The 16,928-nt window shown below is 39.6% G+C and overlaps 1 protein-coding gene across 1 annotated transcript in view; it reads right to left on the bottom strand.

The window, feature by feature from the left end:
* RUNX1T1 (runt-related transcription factor 1; translocated to, 1 (cyclin D-related)) overlaps positions 1-16,928 on the bottom strand; it is a 57,847-nt gene that overhangs the window by 22,673 nt on the left and 18,246 nt on the right. Inside the window, 4 exon segments of the mRNA XM_009696894.1 lie at positions 2,212-2,413; positions 3,047-3,132; positions 4,375-4,625; positions 13,046-13,227. Coding sequence (XP_009695196.1) covers positions 2,212-2,413; positions 3,047-3,132; positions 4,375-4,625; positions 13,046-13,227 — 721 coding nt within the window.

Genomic DNA, 16,928 nt, shown 5'->3' with positions numbered 1-16,928 from the left:
CCCCTTCCTCCTCACTTCAAAACTAAAATAAAAAACCCTGAACAGAACAGCATCTCAAGGCTAACAGACACTGCTTCAATTTTATTGTACCTCTGAATGTTAAGAGTTTTCATTTTGTTAACTAGATTACTACCAGATTTGACGAAATATAAGGATTACCCTTACATAAGACTCCGAAGTAAGCATTTTCTGCCTTACATGTCAGACATAAAAGCACTTATCAACATTTACAATTGACGTGGATGCTACATCACTGAAGCGATCCAAGTTTCACGTCCATGAGTCTCGGAAGTAGTTTTTAAAGCCAAATAACCAAAATAGACATGTTAAAATTGAAATGGACTCACTCCAACCAGTTCCGTGGCAGCTATAGTACTGCAGATGCGACTGGTGTGTCCAGTGCTGAAGGCTGTGCTGTATAAAATCTTTTTAAGCAAAGACTTTGCTGTTTCCAAGAATTCATCTTGACAAATACACAAACAAAATGATAATATAGGGATCTAATTGTATGTTTGATCTTCATTTTACCTTTTGTTGCTGCTGTTGTGGTTATGACTATTTTTCTTGGATCTACAAAGTTTTGATGAATGTCTTGAGTTCCAGTTTCTTTAGGGAAATTATAAAAACTCAGTTTCCTTTCATTTTTTTTACCTACTAATTATACTTACAAGAACCATGGCCTGGCTCTTTTTGCATCATAGCTTTATTAGAGAAGGGTGCCACTGCTTTTGATCTAGGGGCTTCCTCACAAGTGTTCTTCCCGAAGCTGCAGATGTGATCAACATTTCAGATGCCGTATTTATGAGTCTTTTTTAACATTACACTTAACACTGTTCATACAAGCCATTACCTGAATGCTTCTTTCTGAGAAGGGCTCCTCTAGGGACTAGACTTACTAGTGAGGTCGGGAACAGCATTTCCATAACCCTTCCTTTCACTGACTGAAGCTAATGTATAGAGCTATTGGCCCAGATCATTTGACACACACACACACAAAAAAAAAGGTTTCTTTGTTATCAAGAAGAACTAAATATTACAGTAATAACTCTAGAGATTACCAAGAGGAAGAATGGAGAGAGCATTAGATTTGTTTTTCTGTTTCTCTATATGCAGTTCATTAAGTTTTAGATTTAGTAAGTTGTTCTTAAGGGCAAAAGGAAAACACAGCTTTAAATAAAATATAGTTGCAAAATAACACACACATGCAATTCTACTAATGACCACAATTTGTGATGATTTTGAGTAGATGGCATTTGACATGGACAATTTATTTTTTTAAAGATAAATATTAGACAAGCAATCATAGTTTGCTGTTCTCTTCAAAAGAGCAGAGAACAATAAAAAGGCATCACCAAGATATGTTTCTTTACCACACCTGCCATGAAAGTGAGGGGGTGGAGTTAGAAGCAGGCCAACATATTAATAAATTACAGAAAGCCCACAAAATAAAAGCTTGGTCTTATATAGCAGAGTCATCTTGGAGTAGGCATGTGAGGTATTGTGTGAGCCTGACTGTGAAGGTCTACAGAGGGTGAAAGTCCAACTGCTTGGTCTGCTCCTTGTAAGTGGGCTTTCCAGCTGGAGTCCAGCTCTGAGCGGCTCCGTGTAACTACACAGCCAGCAGGACCTGAACTAGCTCAGACACCCCTGTGTGTGCTGCAGCGGTGGGCACAGACCTAGGAGGACCAGGTGTGCATGCCTGTGGACATCCCAGATGTTGTTTCTTTCTTATACGGAACCCAAGTACAGCTAAGAAGCACCCACACGTTTACATCTCCCTTCATTTCCTTAGAAAGACAACTTCCAATAAGTTATTTGATTTGAGAAGGTGAAAGCCCTTGGTTTCACAGTGCTAACAATCCAGAAACACCTACAGATTTCCTTAATCAAGGAGGGAGATAGAAGGGATAGGGAGTCAGTGCACGTCTCACTGCTCTGCCATCCCTATGTGATGGTCTGTCCTCCCGCCCCACCACCCTCAGACATTGCTGAATAGCAAGCAAATTACCAGGCATCACCCAAAACCCCAAGCCATTCCACATGTAAACATGACTATTAGGGCATAATAGTTATAGCTAATTCAGTAGTCAGCAGAGAGGAATATTTCATCATTATCATGGAAGAAGAATCAGAAGAACAAATACGTGCTCATCTAGCACTTAGCCGAGCTGAAAGAGGACTGGTAAACAATTATTAATGAGGATACTGTACCTAATGTAACTGGATCTGGATTCACTGGACTCTGCTGTCTGGAATGACTACTGCTGCTGTTACCACCTTTTTTTAAATCTTCCGCATCACTGTACCGCCGTATCCAGTAATTAAGCTCCTCACGGTCTGCTTCTTGACATCGCCGTAGTACAGTGAGAGATCGCCTAGTTTTTTCCACCATGTCCATTATACAGTTTAACAGCTATTCACATCAGTGGATGGAGCAGAGAAACAAAAAAGAACATTTTATTTATAAACCAACAGAAAAATAAATAAAATGTTAATGTGCTGAGTGCCTGAGTTTTAATAATGAAGGAGTCTCTCCCTGTTCTCTCAAATACAGCTGAAAAATTCTAGTTTTGTTCTAAGAACGAAAATCCCTTCCTGTTTAACTGGTGATCCTAAACAGTACAGGTATGGATTTCTGGGGGAAAGGGCGAAGCCAAGGACAAAAAGACTCAACAGACCATAGTCCCACCACTAGTATCACACAGCACCACAGAGGCCAGGAGATCTGGTCCAGAACTGATGCCTACAAATGTTACAAGAGCAAATAAATTCAAAGAACAAATCCAATGTGTCTCAGATCCAGGGTTTATAGAGCAGAGTCCATTCCTCTTTTGGCAGCCTCTAGTAATCAGGATACTGCAGGAAGCACTTAAGAGCAAGGCCTGGTATGAGCTACCTAATGGAGAATATCAAGCCCTCTGAAAGCCACCAATGCTTTCAAAACTTGTCCTGGGATTCAGATTTGTTTTGAAAGAAATATTTTAAATTCCTATATTAGAAGGGCTCCTTTCAGACAGGTACACATAAGAGTACATTTAGCCCTTACATGGTCAAGGTGTTTCCACTCTTCTGCCCATTCTCTGTCTGTTAGCCTGTGATCAATCATTTCTTCTTGACGTGTGCCATGCAACCCTGCCAAAAAAGGAGCAAATCATGTTTACAATGTTGGGAGTCCTCGGGGCCGGGGGGAAAGAGCCTATCAGACCAATATATCATACATTACCTGGTCTAGAATCAGGAACGCCACCACAAAAATAAATGGATGCTTAAAACCTTTGCTCTAAGTTTTCTTTAGCACTTTTCCCCACACAAGATGCTACCGTTTTACTCAATTTAATGTCTCCAATTCTGCAAGTTCTGACCTTTCAAAAATGGACATAACTCTTCCTGATGATATAAAATTATAAGATCTATAAAACATATAATATATGATTTTTCATTTGTACTACTTGAAGAATTCAGCAAGACAATTATTTGGTAACTCAGTGTACCAAATACCAGTTGTACTTCAGAGAGTTGAAAAAATATTACTATAAACTCAATGTTATTTCACTAAATGCAGTAATTACTACCATGTCAACAGAGCATCATTAAGGGTTCATCCCTTCACAGATGTTTAAACAACATGTGGTTAAAATGTAGCACATATATCAGAGCAGCTGACAACATGATACAACTAAGCCAGTATTTATTATCAACACTCAAGAGGAACCAACACTTGGTCTTTGTTTAGCCTCCTCCATACAGATGCTGAATATTTGCAAATGTTCCTCTTTTATTGAAGATTTGTTTAAAACAAGGAAGAATAGTAAGTGCAGATGTGAAGCAAGTGAGGCAAATGCAAGAGCATCAGACATCCCATTGAACCAAAATGTGCTGTGCGGGGTGTGGTTGGTGCTCCTGCTCTTCGCATCCTCTGCAGACATCCCCACGCGGCACCGCACTCTTGAGATGTCACACACAAAACATTTCTCCAAAGGCTAACAACTTTCCTTTAGTCTAAGCTGAAATCAAGCTGTATTGATGTTGTTATCATCACAAATGTGGCATTAGAAGAAAAATAAAAGGCTGTACCTATCCTTGTCTGTCAGACACCTGAGTGTCCATGTCATCTATGCAGCTGTGAAAGCACAGGTTCCTCCTCCTTCTGACTCTTGCTTTAGAGTGTAGCAAAGATACAATTCAATCCACTTTTACAAATATAAATCTGAAATGATGCCATTAGAAGCACCTAGATGGACAGACAGCTATAAAGGCTACATCTGAATGGCAGGTATATTTAATCAGCAAAAAAGCCCCTGTTCACGATACAGAACATAATTACAAGGAAAAGAGAAACCTAAAAAACCAATGCAGAAAATCAACATGCCTTACCCATAGGTCTGTTTCTGTCCCTGAGGTCCCTGTGATTGGGGTGTCTGTATGAGTCCCTGTAGTGGTGGGCAATGGCCATATCATCCAAACGATAATGCTGAGGTGGAGGTGGGGTGGGATGAGGCAGACCATTGGGCTGATAAGATAAGCCATTATTTGGACTGTACCGCTGGCCTGGGCTAATAGTGCAGGGCCGCTTGCTTGGATGCTCTGAGTGCAAAGGCTCTCTGTCAAAGCCATTTTCTTTGGTTCTGGAAAACAAAGCAAAGGAACTTTAATTCACTTAGTGAGCAGGGCTGCTCAGGAACATGCACTCCCACCTACATGTGCACCTTCAGGAACCAAAGCTTGTTCTTCCACCTTGCTCCAAGTGTGTGGTGTTGCGGAACATTTCATAACACTGCTCATTCAAAATATACAAAGGACACATTCACCTTGCCTAACGATCCCTGTAACCTGAGAAATACTAGCAGGGTGAGCTTTCTGATAGAGCGGCTTAAAGAGCTGGGCTGGAGAGCGAGCAGGCTGCACTGAAATCACCAACTGATGGGACAGATACACACGTAACTGCAGAGCTGAAACAGTCAACTGATACATGAAGCCAGAGGCCAAGAAATTCCTACTCTCAGTAGTGCTATAGCATACAGGAGAAATTTGCAGCTAAAAATGTGTTTTTTTTCAAAAGGATAGTATACAGTCTTAAGCTAGCGCATGTCAGTGTGCTGAAGTGCAGCTATATGTAATGCCAGGATGAGCTCCTCCCATCAAGATCAGTGTCACACTGAGACTTTCAGCACAAATGACTCTAAATGATGAGAAATGCTTCCTTCAGAGATTTTTGTACCATCTGGGCTATTTCAGTCAAAGGTGCTGTGACTGTCATTAACTTTGTAGGAAGATGTGGTTAAACTCAAGTCCTCAATAACGTTCAAGACTTCCCACCCCATTACTCTTAGACAGGGGTTTTACGCTCAGGCAACTCTGAAGAGTTATCAGGGAGAAGGGCAGTTTTTTACGTTACAGATACTCGTTAATTCAATTCATAATCAGCTATTTCCAAAGAAGTCTCTACTTTGCATCTCTTCCTGGGAACCTGGAACTTACACTGAACTAATTTTCCATTAAAATAAAAACCAGAAAGGCTAGAGTTACTTCAATGTGTTCACAACTCCTTTTAGGGAAGCTTCATTTCACTGAAGTATGGGGTTTTTTTACCACTGGAATAAACAAAACCTACAAAATATTAGCTTTGAACAGAAAGGTTATTAGATACAAACATTGCAAACTGTCAAGGTTGTATCCCTCCCTCCAAAAACCTTTATTAAACAGCTGAAATATTCCAGCCTTTTTTAAAGAGAACTTTCTCCTCCGTGATTCATGGATGGCATAATATATCTTCCTAGTAATAACACAATTTTTTGTCACTTTGACAGAAAGGTAAATTTGATCCAATTTTCTTGTTTGCCTGCTGTTAAAACCAACTGCCCTTCAACAAACCCTCCCCCACAAACCAACCACCCAACCTCGAGGGACTGTCTGTGGAGAAACACTCAATATATTAATTGTTGCCCCTCAACAGGTTCTCCTTTAAAGTCAGTGCGAGGAAGGATGAAACCCAATCTTTGCCAATATCCACTGGGAGAGAGGATCAGAGCAAGATCTTGCAATTACCAGCAGGAAATTAAAAGATGGGTTGCACTGTTTTCAGAAGGAGTAAAGAGATTTTCCAGGGACCTCACCACAATGACTAACGCCAGAGAAGCTGCAGGTATATATATTTTATTATACCGTAACTTGGCGAAGAGGGGAGAATCTTTCACCAATACAGCAGGATAGTTGTTCTCATTTTGGGAAGAGATATAAAAGATATACTTTGTTAAAGTGGAGCATGTACGTTGTTCCAAAGCAAACGCAGAATGGCTGTGAAAACTCCTAATCAGGAAAACCTGAGGACCATCATATATTTTTAATTACTTTTGGCACGATGGAGCTGCTTGCAATAACTCCCAATGGGTAGTGACATTTTGACAGCTCTCCAAGACAAGTTTTGTATTTAGTTGCTGGTGTGTGTTTTCTTTGCACGTATCTACTCAAACTCAATGTCCAGGTCTTTCAATTGTAAAAATACTATGCAAGCAAAAAATTGACTTTCCTATAGGTACAAGCCAAGCTATTCATTTGTCCAAGTTCTTTAGTGTTATGATTAGAATGATCTCTAAATAAGATGGGAAAAAAAATCAGAAACTGTAAATAATTAAATACCTTCATTGACTTTTTTGATCACTCAGTGTAGGAAAAGCAGAAAGAAAACTGTAACAAGTAGGAATCCAGTTTTCCTTTTCTGCATTATAATTAGATGTTAAAATCATATATTTTCATACAAATGTACATATTTGCACCTTACTGTACAGGTACTTTTGTGTTTTTTTAGGCATGCTTTATACTTAATTACCTTAACTGGAATGTACTGCATTAGCTTGGACACCACACCAGCATATCCATTTTCTTCTAGAACCTAAAACCATTTTCTTCTAGTTTAACTAACACAGAAATTAACAATACTATTGAAAATACATTAACTGAAACTAAACTTCTATTTTTGCTATTATGCTGGGTAATGGCTGTCAGATCTTTTCTGGGTGTTAAAACCTTAATTCTACAACTTGTTGTTGTATTTTCTGCACTGACCAAATAAACAATTTAGCAGAATACCAGAATGATACTGTTGATAAACTCATTTTGTGTCTCTGACCATATAAAATATATAAAAAGGTAACAAATTCCAAAGTCTCATCAGAACAGGAATCACTGGCAAATTTACTATATCTGAATATACTGAATATAGAAAAAGACAAAATACTGAAGAGTGCCATAATTCAGAAGTCCTGAACTTAACCTACGATTCTGCTTCTGATCTCAGTCCTACTCATTCTTCCAGGTCTCACCCCCTTGGGACAGCAACATTTCCCCAGGTGCCTGAGGAAGCACTCCTGCTTCACAGTAGCTGGCAGACCCATGAGTACTAGTTCCTAATCCAAAACTGCCACAATTTTCATCTGATTTCATCTGATTTTGCAAGGAACAACAAGCTGTAGAGAGGAAATAACACTGAATGTGTAGGAAGCTTAACTGACACATTTTCTTGTTTTTCTTTTTCTTGCTCCTGTTGGTCACATTTTCCTTGACGTGCACATAAATTGGCACTGTTGTTGGAAAGTTTGCAATATGATGAAGACGGGGTCCTTCAGCTATAAACGTGCAAGGAGTTATTTTACCTGAAGCTGTGATTTACTCAGATTAAAGATAGCAGAATAGATACTAGTCATTAGTCTATACCTTTTTAACAGACTTCATGCTGTTTGTAAGCTATCATTTCAGTTCTAAATTATTGCAATTTATGGATAATTTCCTGGGCAGGAAATCTGACCATGCAAAACTGCCTTGGCTGGAAAATTAAGTCTCACCTGATCAAGAGTATTACACCAATTTCAAAGAACACTGAAGTCAGCTTGCAAGAAGGAGGCAAAGCTGTTCATCTGCTATTTGTGCAAGATGCTTTGATTTAAATTGGACTTCTACCAATAAAGTCTTGATGACCAAACAAGTGATAATGCTTTGCTGGAATAAAATACTTATTTTGTTTATAATACTGTGTTACAGAAAAGACTACTATTGCCTTGCTAACAGTTCATATTAAGAAAATTATTTTTAAATTCTTCATAGTTACACATGGCTTACAAAGAGCAGAGCTGTAAGAGCTGTGAGCATCCTTCATCTTATTGAGATGCGGAGGAGCTTCTTCAAATAAGAAGATTTACCTAACAGCATTATCAAAGTTGGTCTCTGTGCCCAGGTACCTTCGACATGAATTCCTTGTCAGGGTTGTGAAGGATACAGCAAGCATAGCAGCACTTGCTAAAGTCACAAAACAATCATGGCCACTTCTCTTCTCACTCAAAATTAGACCTAACAGATTTTTTTTTGCTATCCTATATCCACTTTGTAGGCAGCTGTCATAAATGTAGAGTCACTATATGACACACTCATGTGCCATATAGCCCTTCCCAGCAAGCTAAAAGGATGACTAATTAGCAAAAAGTCTTTTGTGGTTAGTGTATTTAAAATCATGTTATTTATAACTAAGCATTCATTCACCAAAATAAAAACTCACACTGGTCCAAGTTCCTTTGCTTTACTACAGTAGAATGTAAACTCCAAAAGTTGTAAACAAAATATAGTGAACACTTTGTTCATGACATGTCATGAACAAATTACCAAAATGTGTTGTCTCCTCAGGTGTCAGTTTTTCTCTCTTGCAGTGACTGATGGTTCCCAGTGTTATTACAGAAACAGATTGATCTTTTTAATGAGCTAGTTTAATAGACTCCAAAATCTCACCGTGGCTGCTCATCCGTGTCAGACCATATGCACCAAGAAAACATTCAGTAAAACACGAAGCTCTGCTGTCAGATTGCTCTATAAAACCTCACATACAGTAGACTTGGATATGCAGATAAATAACCAGAATTGGAAAATGCATATGCAAAAAAAGGTTCTGAAGTTATAAGCAGAAAAAAATTACTGTATGTGGGTTTTCTTTAACAAAAAATCATGAGGTAGATGTGGCTATGTGCAACACACATGTCATACTCCCTTTGCCTAATTCCTTACTGTATTTTACCTCTATGGGAATCAACAGTATGCAGTTACCCGTGCCCAAAAGAAAAATGTAAATATAGAAGAATGATGTATATATATTTCTAATATATACGTGTATGTATCATATACACACACACACATATCTATATATCACAGAATCATCATAGAACCATAGAAGGGTTTGGTTGGAAGAGACCTTAAAGGTCTTCTGGTGCCACCCCCTCTGCCACAGACAGGGACTCCTCCCACCAGACCAGGTTGCTCAAAGCCCCATCCAACCTGGCCTTGAACACTTCCAGGGATGGGACATCCACAGCTTCTCTGGGCAACCTGTGCCACTGCCTCACCACCCCCACTGTAAAAAGTTTCTTCCCGATATGTAACCTAAATCTCCCTTCTTCCAGTTTAAAGCCATTGCCCCTTGTCCTATCACTACACACCCTTGTAAAAAGTTCCCCTCCAGCTATATATGTAAAAAACACACACATCATGTCTATATATATCTATATCTCATACCCCTTGTGAAGTGAAAAAGACACCACAATTTACTTTAGTGACAGACATATCTCCAAAGTTATTCCAACTGCATTTAGTTCCCCTGGAAAGATGTTGCCTTTTAGTAATTTTTTTCCATATTCCAGCAACAGAGTCACAGCAAATCCTCCTCTTAAAGGATGCCTCATATCTTCCACTGTATTTTTATTAGTGCATTTGAAAACTACTTAGACCTCTAAACAAAAGGTACATATATTTCCAGACATTTCCTCCTGTGCCTCTGTAAACAATTAAAATAATTAATAGAGTAATGAGTATAAAGCCAGACAAGTATTTGGCTTCAATACTCACTCAGTTTAGGCATGCTCTGACTGTTTTTTTGTGGTTGATTTACTTATATTATCCAAATTAAAAGGTATGCAAACTCCGATTCAGTAAATTTAAGAATCTTTCCAACAGGATCTTGTTCTTTTTACTAAATCTGTAGTACAAATGTTCTGGAGTGCACGAGACAACTCTGCTGAACTTGGTTCAACCAAAACTACCATATGAGTTTATTTTTTTCTGTATAGTGTTAATCATAGTCAATGGAGAAGTAGGTGTAACTAATCAGTGGCAACCTTGTTTGATACTGAAAAAAAACCCATTATTTTTTTAAGCTAAAGGCACCATTCCAATGGGTGAAATGGGCTATCTCTTTCTGGGTCTTTCATGATAGCAAAGAATCTCGGGGTCAAAAAAGAAAGGACGGGTTTTTCAGAAATGCTACCTTCGCAGAACTAAGGTGTCTAATTTCGAGCAGCAATCAACAGAGGCTGCTGGTTGATAGCTTTGACATCTCGGAGCACGCAGGCCAGTGGGACACCCCACATTACAGCCCCTCCCTGGATCCCAGGAATTCAAATGCAGGGTCTTACCCACAACAGTGGAAGTTAAACTGTCTATCCCTTAACCCCAATTACTACCTGGAAAGGAACTGAAGGCTCCCCGAGCTGGATGGAGCCTAAGAGAGACTTCAGTTGTGAAGCCAGAGGCACTTGCTCATGAGCAGAGACTTCCGAGTTTCATGCACCTATGTATTTTAACTGAAAAGAAACACTGCAAACAAAATTCATAAACCAGACTTAAATCTCTCCAGGTCAAGGTCTCAGTTTTAATTGAAAGATGAAGGCCGACTTTAAAATCCAATATTCTTCTGATCTGCCAGTCCCCTTATGGGCTACTCTTACGTCCTTTTCGCTGTAAGACTAATACTAGGTCTTTTCATTTCTAAGTTCTTGTACTGGTCTTTACCTGCACCACCCATTCCCTCCCACGCAACCGGGACTGAAGGTACCGTAGGTTTAGATCGTACTTATTACAAAATAACCAAAATTCAACACTGTCAAACTGGGTGTCAAAGTGAGGGGGAGTATTATTCCAGCATGCTAATGAAGAAAAACAAAGGAAATATTTTATTGCCTATTTTTCCTTTGTGGTCTTATAGGAGAAGCGAGTAACACTGCTGTCTATTAACAGAAAAAAAAGTGAGCTAGGGCTGTCAGGAAGGCACGTCCATCTTCTCCGTCTGTATTCTCTGTCAAGCAAGACCTCACAGGCTTATGAGATAATTTAATGTGTGTCTGTCTACTTGTAGGAAAAACACTGTGTCTGCTACTGACACTGGACTACAGCATGCTGATACTTAAGTTATTCACAAGATGCACAAGATTTTAAGAGACCTTTTTAATAGACATTTTGGTACCTTATTCTACAAAAACTGAGGATATGCAGCAGAACTGCCCCCGGGAGCTAAATTTTAGCTTCAGAAATGTTATCTCTTCGCATGGAGTAAAAGGCTATGTGGAAATGTCTGAAAATTAATCATCTTTCTTGGATGCAGTTAGCAGGTTTGTGTTAACACCAATGGCTCTTTAGTTTGGTGTAGTTGTCAGGGAAAAATGGTGAAAAGAAGGTACACAGAAAAGAGCTTCTCTGCTGGTATCTTTATTTTCTTGCTGGTCCATAGTGATTTCCCTGAAACACAATCTAAAGCAAGCTAATTTCACATTTTCATCTATCCAATGGCTATGTTACTTCAATTTTTACTGTTCACTTCTGGCTATGAGAAGCTTAAAGTTTTGCTATGAGATTTCAGAGTTTGTTTTCTCTTGGTTTTTGTGCTATCTCAGCCTGTCCCTGAATAAAAACGTCACCTGTACAAACTTGCAAGCCTTCTTGACTTCACAAATCTTCACCTTTTTCATTTAAAAGATAACTAGGACACTTGCCATGCCTTCAGAATACAGGTAGTGGCATTTGGCGGAACAGCATTATAAAAAAGTTTTCCCCGCTACAAAATCCATGGCAAACAAAAGTAAGAAAAATCCAATATTTGGGCCTCCCAAAGGTAAAATGTATGTGCTAGCTGAGTTTCTACCACTGTCATGGGAAGACAGTTAAAAATAAACAGCCACAAGAGTAATTTTCTTGTAACACTACACAAAACTTTATTGAAGTAAGAAACTGTTCCATATCCCTAAAGCTACCATACTTCACACACACACACACACTCGCTCGCTGTGTTTCTGCATGGACTCTTTCTCAGCTTAACAACAAAACAGATTTCAGTGAACATTTCTCCTGTTTGGAGGAAATATCCTTATACATATTGGATATAAGGATATGGACACATGGCACAGCAGAAAGAGTCAAAGCCCTGACTGCACACTGGAGCTTGCCTTATACTTCCCAGGATGAGTGCCTAGCCACTTTCCCCATATTTACTGTTCAGTCCAACAAAACCTCAAATAGAAAAGACTTCCATATGGAGCTGGAGCGATCTGCTGCTCATTACTTTATGCTAACCAGAAATACTATGCATCAAATAGTAGGATACTGGCTGGCCAGTATTACTTCTTTGTGGATATGAACAGTGTGTCCCCAGGCGATTTTGCTGCCTGAATCAGTGTGTGCATATATTACATTTATATACACAGAGATAGATCTGTACATGCATATGTAATATATCTATGTGTGTGTATCTATGTATATGTACACATGTATAAACAGGGCCTGTTGTAATAGGACAAGGGGTAACGGTTTTAAACTAAAAGAGGGAAGATTCAGACTAGATACAAGGAAGAAATTCTTCACTGTGAGGGTGGTGAAAAACTGCAACAGGTTGCCCAGAGAAGCTGTGGATGCCCCATCCCTGGGATCAGTCAAGGTCAGGGTGGATGGGGCTCTGAGCAACCTGATCTAGTTGAAGATGTCCCTGCTCACTGAAGGGGGGTCGGACTAGATGACCTTTAAAGGTCCCTTCCATTGAAACCATTGTATGATTCTATACACACATACACATTACAAAGATAATCTGGCTGTTGCACAGCTGTGATGAAGGCAGGACTCCCAGGGAACACCCTCCCAGCTCCCCCCCAGGCACCCATCCACACGCTCCCTCCTTCCTAATGGAGCTCATCACATCCGACCCATGGGACATTTCTGAGCAGGGTGTGAAAGGTGCAGGGGTGCTCACCTGTCTGGAGTTCGCCTCTTCCCGTTTTCGTTCACATCGAGAAGCAGCTCTGAGGAGTCAACAGGTGAGGTGGTGCTGGCATCCAGAAGCAGCTGTTCGTGCTGGGCGAGGTACTGGGCTGGGTTCTGCTTGGCTAGCCTTGCACAGTGCAGCAGCTCCCGCTGCAGCAGGGGCAGATTGGCCTGCAAGAGCATTGCACACGTTAAGAGGGTGGCTTGCAGGCAGTTTCAACAGAGATGAAGGCAGAAGAACCAGAAATCAAAGCAAAGCCTGCTCTGAGATGAACCTGTTGCAAAGCATCCGCAATTAGGTTTGTTGTGGTTAGCTGCCTGAAAGCAGGCAGCCTCCTTACGGGGGCTGGTCACGGCTGTGGTAAGTATGCATGGAAGGATGGGAGTTTACTGAAAATGGAAGAAAAATGTAAATGCTGTAAGAAAACCAGGTCTCAGTTCCACATCTGAAACAGAAAAAGCACTGTCCTGGCTAACTTCATCCCCTTTCTTGCTATCTAAATCCTGAGTTCTTATGGAGCTGCAGTTTTCAACAAGCAACAAACCTTGTTCAACAGGTGTTTCCCATTCAGACTGCAATTAGTACTTAGAAATAGTTTGAAAACTTAAGATCTGAGGCTCTGTAAGTTGCCTCAGTCAGCATCCTTCAAGGGCCTTGGGGAGAGGAGGATTGTCCTCAGCTTTCCCACTACACTTGCAGTTATACATTAAGATAAAGATTACAACAAATCTCATGTTATAGAGCTTCAGCTAATCACCTGGAGGGCTACAACCCTCCTTCTAGCCAGGTGCAGCTTGAAGTATTTTTAACCTTCCTCTCAGCGCCCCACTGGGACTTGGGTCATGGGCTGGAGAGTAAGAGGACTCAGACACAGAGAACTGAAAACGCTCATTGATCCCCAGGTAGCACATTTTGCCCATCCACTGGGGTCATACAAGTCATACTTCTTGCCAGATTTGAGATCAAGGTGGAACTGTTATGTCCTTCTCAGCAAAGATAGTTACACATCCTGGGAAAAACCTTCCTTGCTTTGCAGCACACACGTACATGGATACTAAGATAGTCCAGTCGTTTCTTACCTACTTATTTGTGCCATAAGGTGATGTGCCCTGAACTCCCTTCTTCCATGCTTAGTGCACAAGACTCGCTGCCTGGGGATTTTCAAGTATTGGATTAAATTTCATTACTTTCAGTAACTAGAGATAAGACAAAAAATTTCAATGGTACCCTTTGCTTTTGAAATAACTCCCATGGAGGGGGGGGATTTCTTTTTTTTTTTTTAAAAACAGGAAAATATTACCTAAGTCAAAAAAGTTCTGAATGTGCAGGAAACCAAGCACAAAAAACAGATATTCTGGTAAGTTTTGAGCACAGGATATTGATAAACTACTTTGCTAGCATTGTAACAATAGCAAATACTCCAGTACCTGTTGCTGTACCATAAACGTAGATCCACTGCACAACAAAAAATGCCAGAATAGGGTCAGTACATATGAACATTCCAACAGTGAAAAAAAAAACCAAAAAAACCAAAAAACCAGCAATTGCTATCACTTATTCATCTTAGGATGGAAAGACAGCTGGTTGTGGAACATGAAGTCTTTTGAGACCTCCACAGAACACAAATATTTTGTGAAAATACTGAAGAAATATCTTCTTTTGGTTGTTATCTGTCACATTTTTGTCCAGGGCCACCACATAAGAGAGAGAGATACTGCTTGTTTTGTGAGCATTTCACTTGTTTTAATTTCATTATTATCTTTTAAAAGCTTACACAGAATTAAAGTCAAGGCACCCAAATACCTGAACTGCCTCATGTGGTAGAAAAGGATTGGAGAAGTTTACATACATTTACAAATAAATATCTGGAGGAAATAACAGGATCAGACCCAGGATTTTAATAGTGGTGCATACTTGGAAAATGTATCATCACATCTCAGCATGTCTGTGAGGTAGAAATGTGAAGTCCCCACTTTGCAGTTGAGTAATTAAGGAAAAAACCAACATGTTTGCATTCCTTACCCATCACCACAAACAAAAGGGACCTACTTCATACATGGGCGCTCCTGGAGACAATGAAATTTTGAACTAGCTAGCAACAACTATGATTCATTTTACTCATCTTCCTTCTCCTAAAGAAACGTTCATTCTTGCTCTTTAACCATAAACATGAAGATTTGCAGTTAAAAGTATCCTTTATTCTAAATGGACTGAACATGTTTTCTGTTCACAGAACAGACATGTACAACTTTTAAGACACTTATTAAACATGGATCTACTCGGTTTCTTAATTTTTTAGAAGTTATTATAGAAAACCATGAACACATGCCTTGTAATTTGGGTTTATAATGGCATCAGGCAACATTTGGACAAAGACTTAAACTGAAGAAAAGCAGTATCTGAAAACACAAGTACTTTCAGTCTGCTCAAGACATTATTCTAAACAATCTTTACCAAACCATATAGTAAAAAACTAATTGCTTTATTGGAAGAAAAAGAATCAGGACGTCTCTGTGGCTAGGTCAAGTGCACAGTCTGCTTCTGGTCACCATGGCCCAGATACACAACAAGAACTAGTTTCTGGGAAGCTGGATGCAGAATGAAACACCGATATTCTCCCTACTGTGAGCAGGGAGGAATCCAGCTCCTAAGGCAACTCAACCGTACTTCTATAGACTCTGAACCCAAAATGGCCTTGGACACAAAGGTTTATGCAGAGGTTCAGCTCTGACAGCAGAGACAGTCCTGTCAGCGCGCAGTAGCACATTTCTCCCAGCATCGCTGATGGTGCCGTGCCTGCAGACAAACTTCCACACCTCTACATGTGAGAGAGACAAACCAGTTCTCGACTAGAAGCCAGATATATATGTCAGAAAAACACTGACTGCAAACAAACGTGGTATTACTGGCTTACAGTCCCCTAAAATGTTGCACTTCAGTGTCTGGAATATGCTCCTACTCTTTTGTTTTGGATTGGACTTTATATCCTTCAAGATTTAGTACTGTCTTAGCCTCCTCCATCAGTTTTATAATCACAGATAGGAAGAGGAGAACATGTTTTTTTTTCCCAGCTGTCAGACCTATTTTCCACTTCGAAATGAACTCTTCTAACTGGAAAAGAAAACATTATCTCTGCACCTGCAAAAGAAGCTACAGCTCCAAAAGGCTGTTTTATCATTTCAGTGCTCACTCAAGATAATTAGTTAATAATTTGCCACTGTTGGGTGTTCCTACTTTCTTTGAAACTTTAGCAACAGAAATATTTCAGTATTATAATTTAAATTTAAAAGGCTTCATTAGAATACAGTACAATTAGGCTTTGATGCAAGTTTTTATAATTGCAAGTTTAAATAAATCATGTACATACTTTAGAAAAAAAAAAATAAATCAAGACAAATTTTTGTTCAGAGAGTCCGAGCAACTCAAAATCATCAAATCATATATTGATACTGATGCTTAAAACAAATACACACAGCGTATATATTGAAAAAGTCTTGGCAGTACTGAACATGTACATCATGTACCACTTAAATTTAATAGACTAAATCCTGCTTGATATTAATATAGAAAATGTGCACAAAAAGGCTCCCAGCCAAAGAAGGTTTCTGCAGGTGAATGATCTTATCTTCCTCTGAACCAGAATTAGTAGAAAGATAAGCAATTCGATGACTATTTATTATCTGTAATAGATCAGCGCTCCCTGGCGTGATGCACTGTACAAACACATAGTGAAGAGTAGCTCCTTTCCCAGAATTTTTGTTACAGAAGCACAAATACTGGCTTCCGACTGCAACGTAGCATTTGGTAGACCTAGCAATCTGTAGCGGATCTAGACCACAAAGGATATACAGCGTGTGCAATGTTTAAAGAA

Source organism: Cariama cristata, unplaced genomic scaffold (genome assembly GCF_000690535.1).
Source record: "Cariama cristata isolate BGI_N322 unplaced genomic scaffold, ASM69053v1 scaffold10633, whole genome shotgun sequence".
Lineage (NCBI taxonomy): Eukaryota > Metazoa > Chordata > Aves > Cariamiformes > Cariamidae > Cariama > Cariama cristata.
Note: the sequence above shows the minus strand (reverse complement) of the source record. Positions and strands in the feature narration are given on the sequence as shown.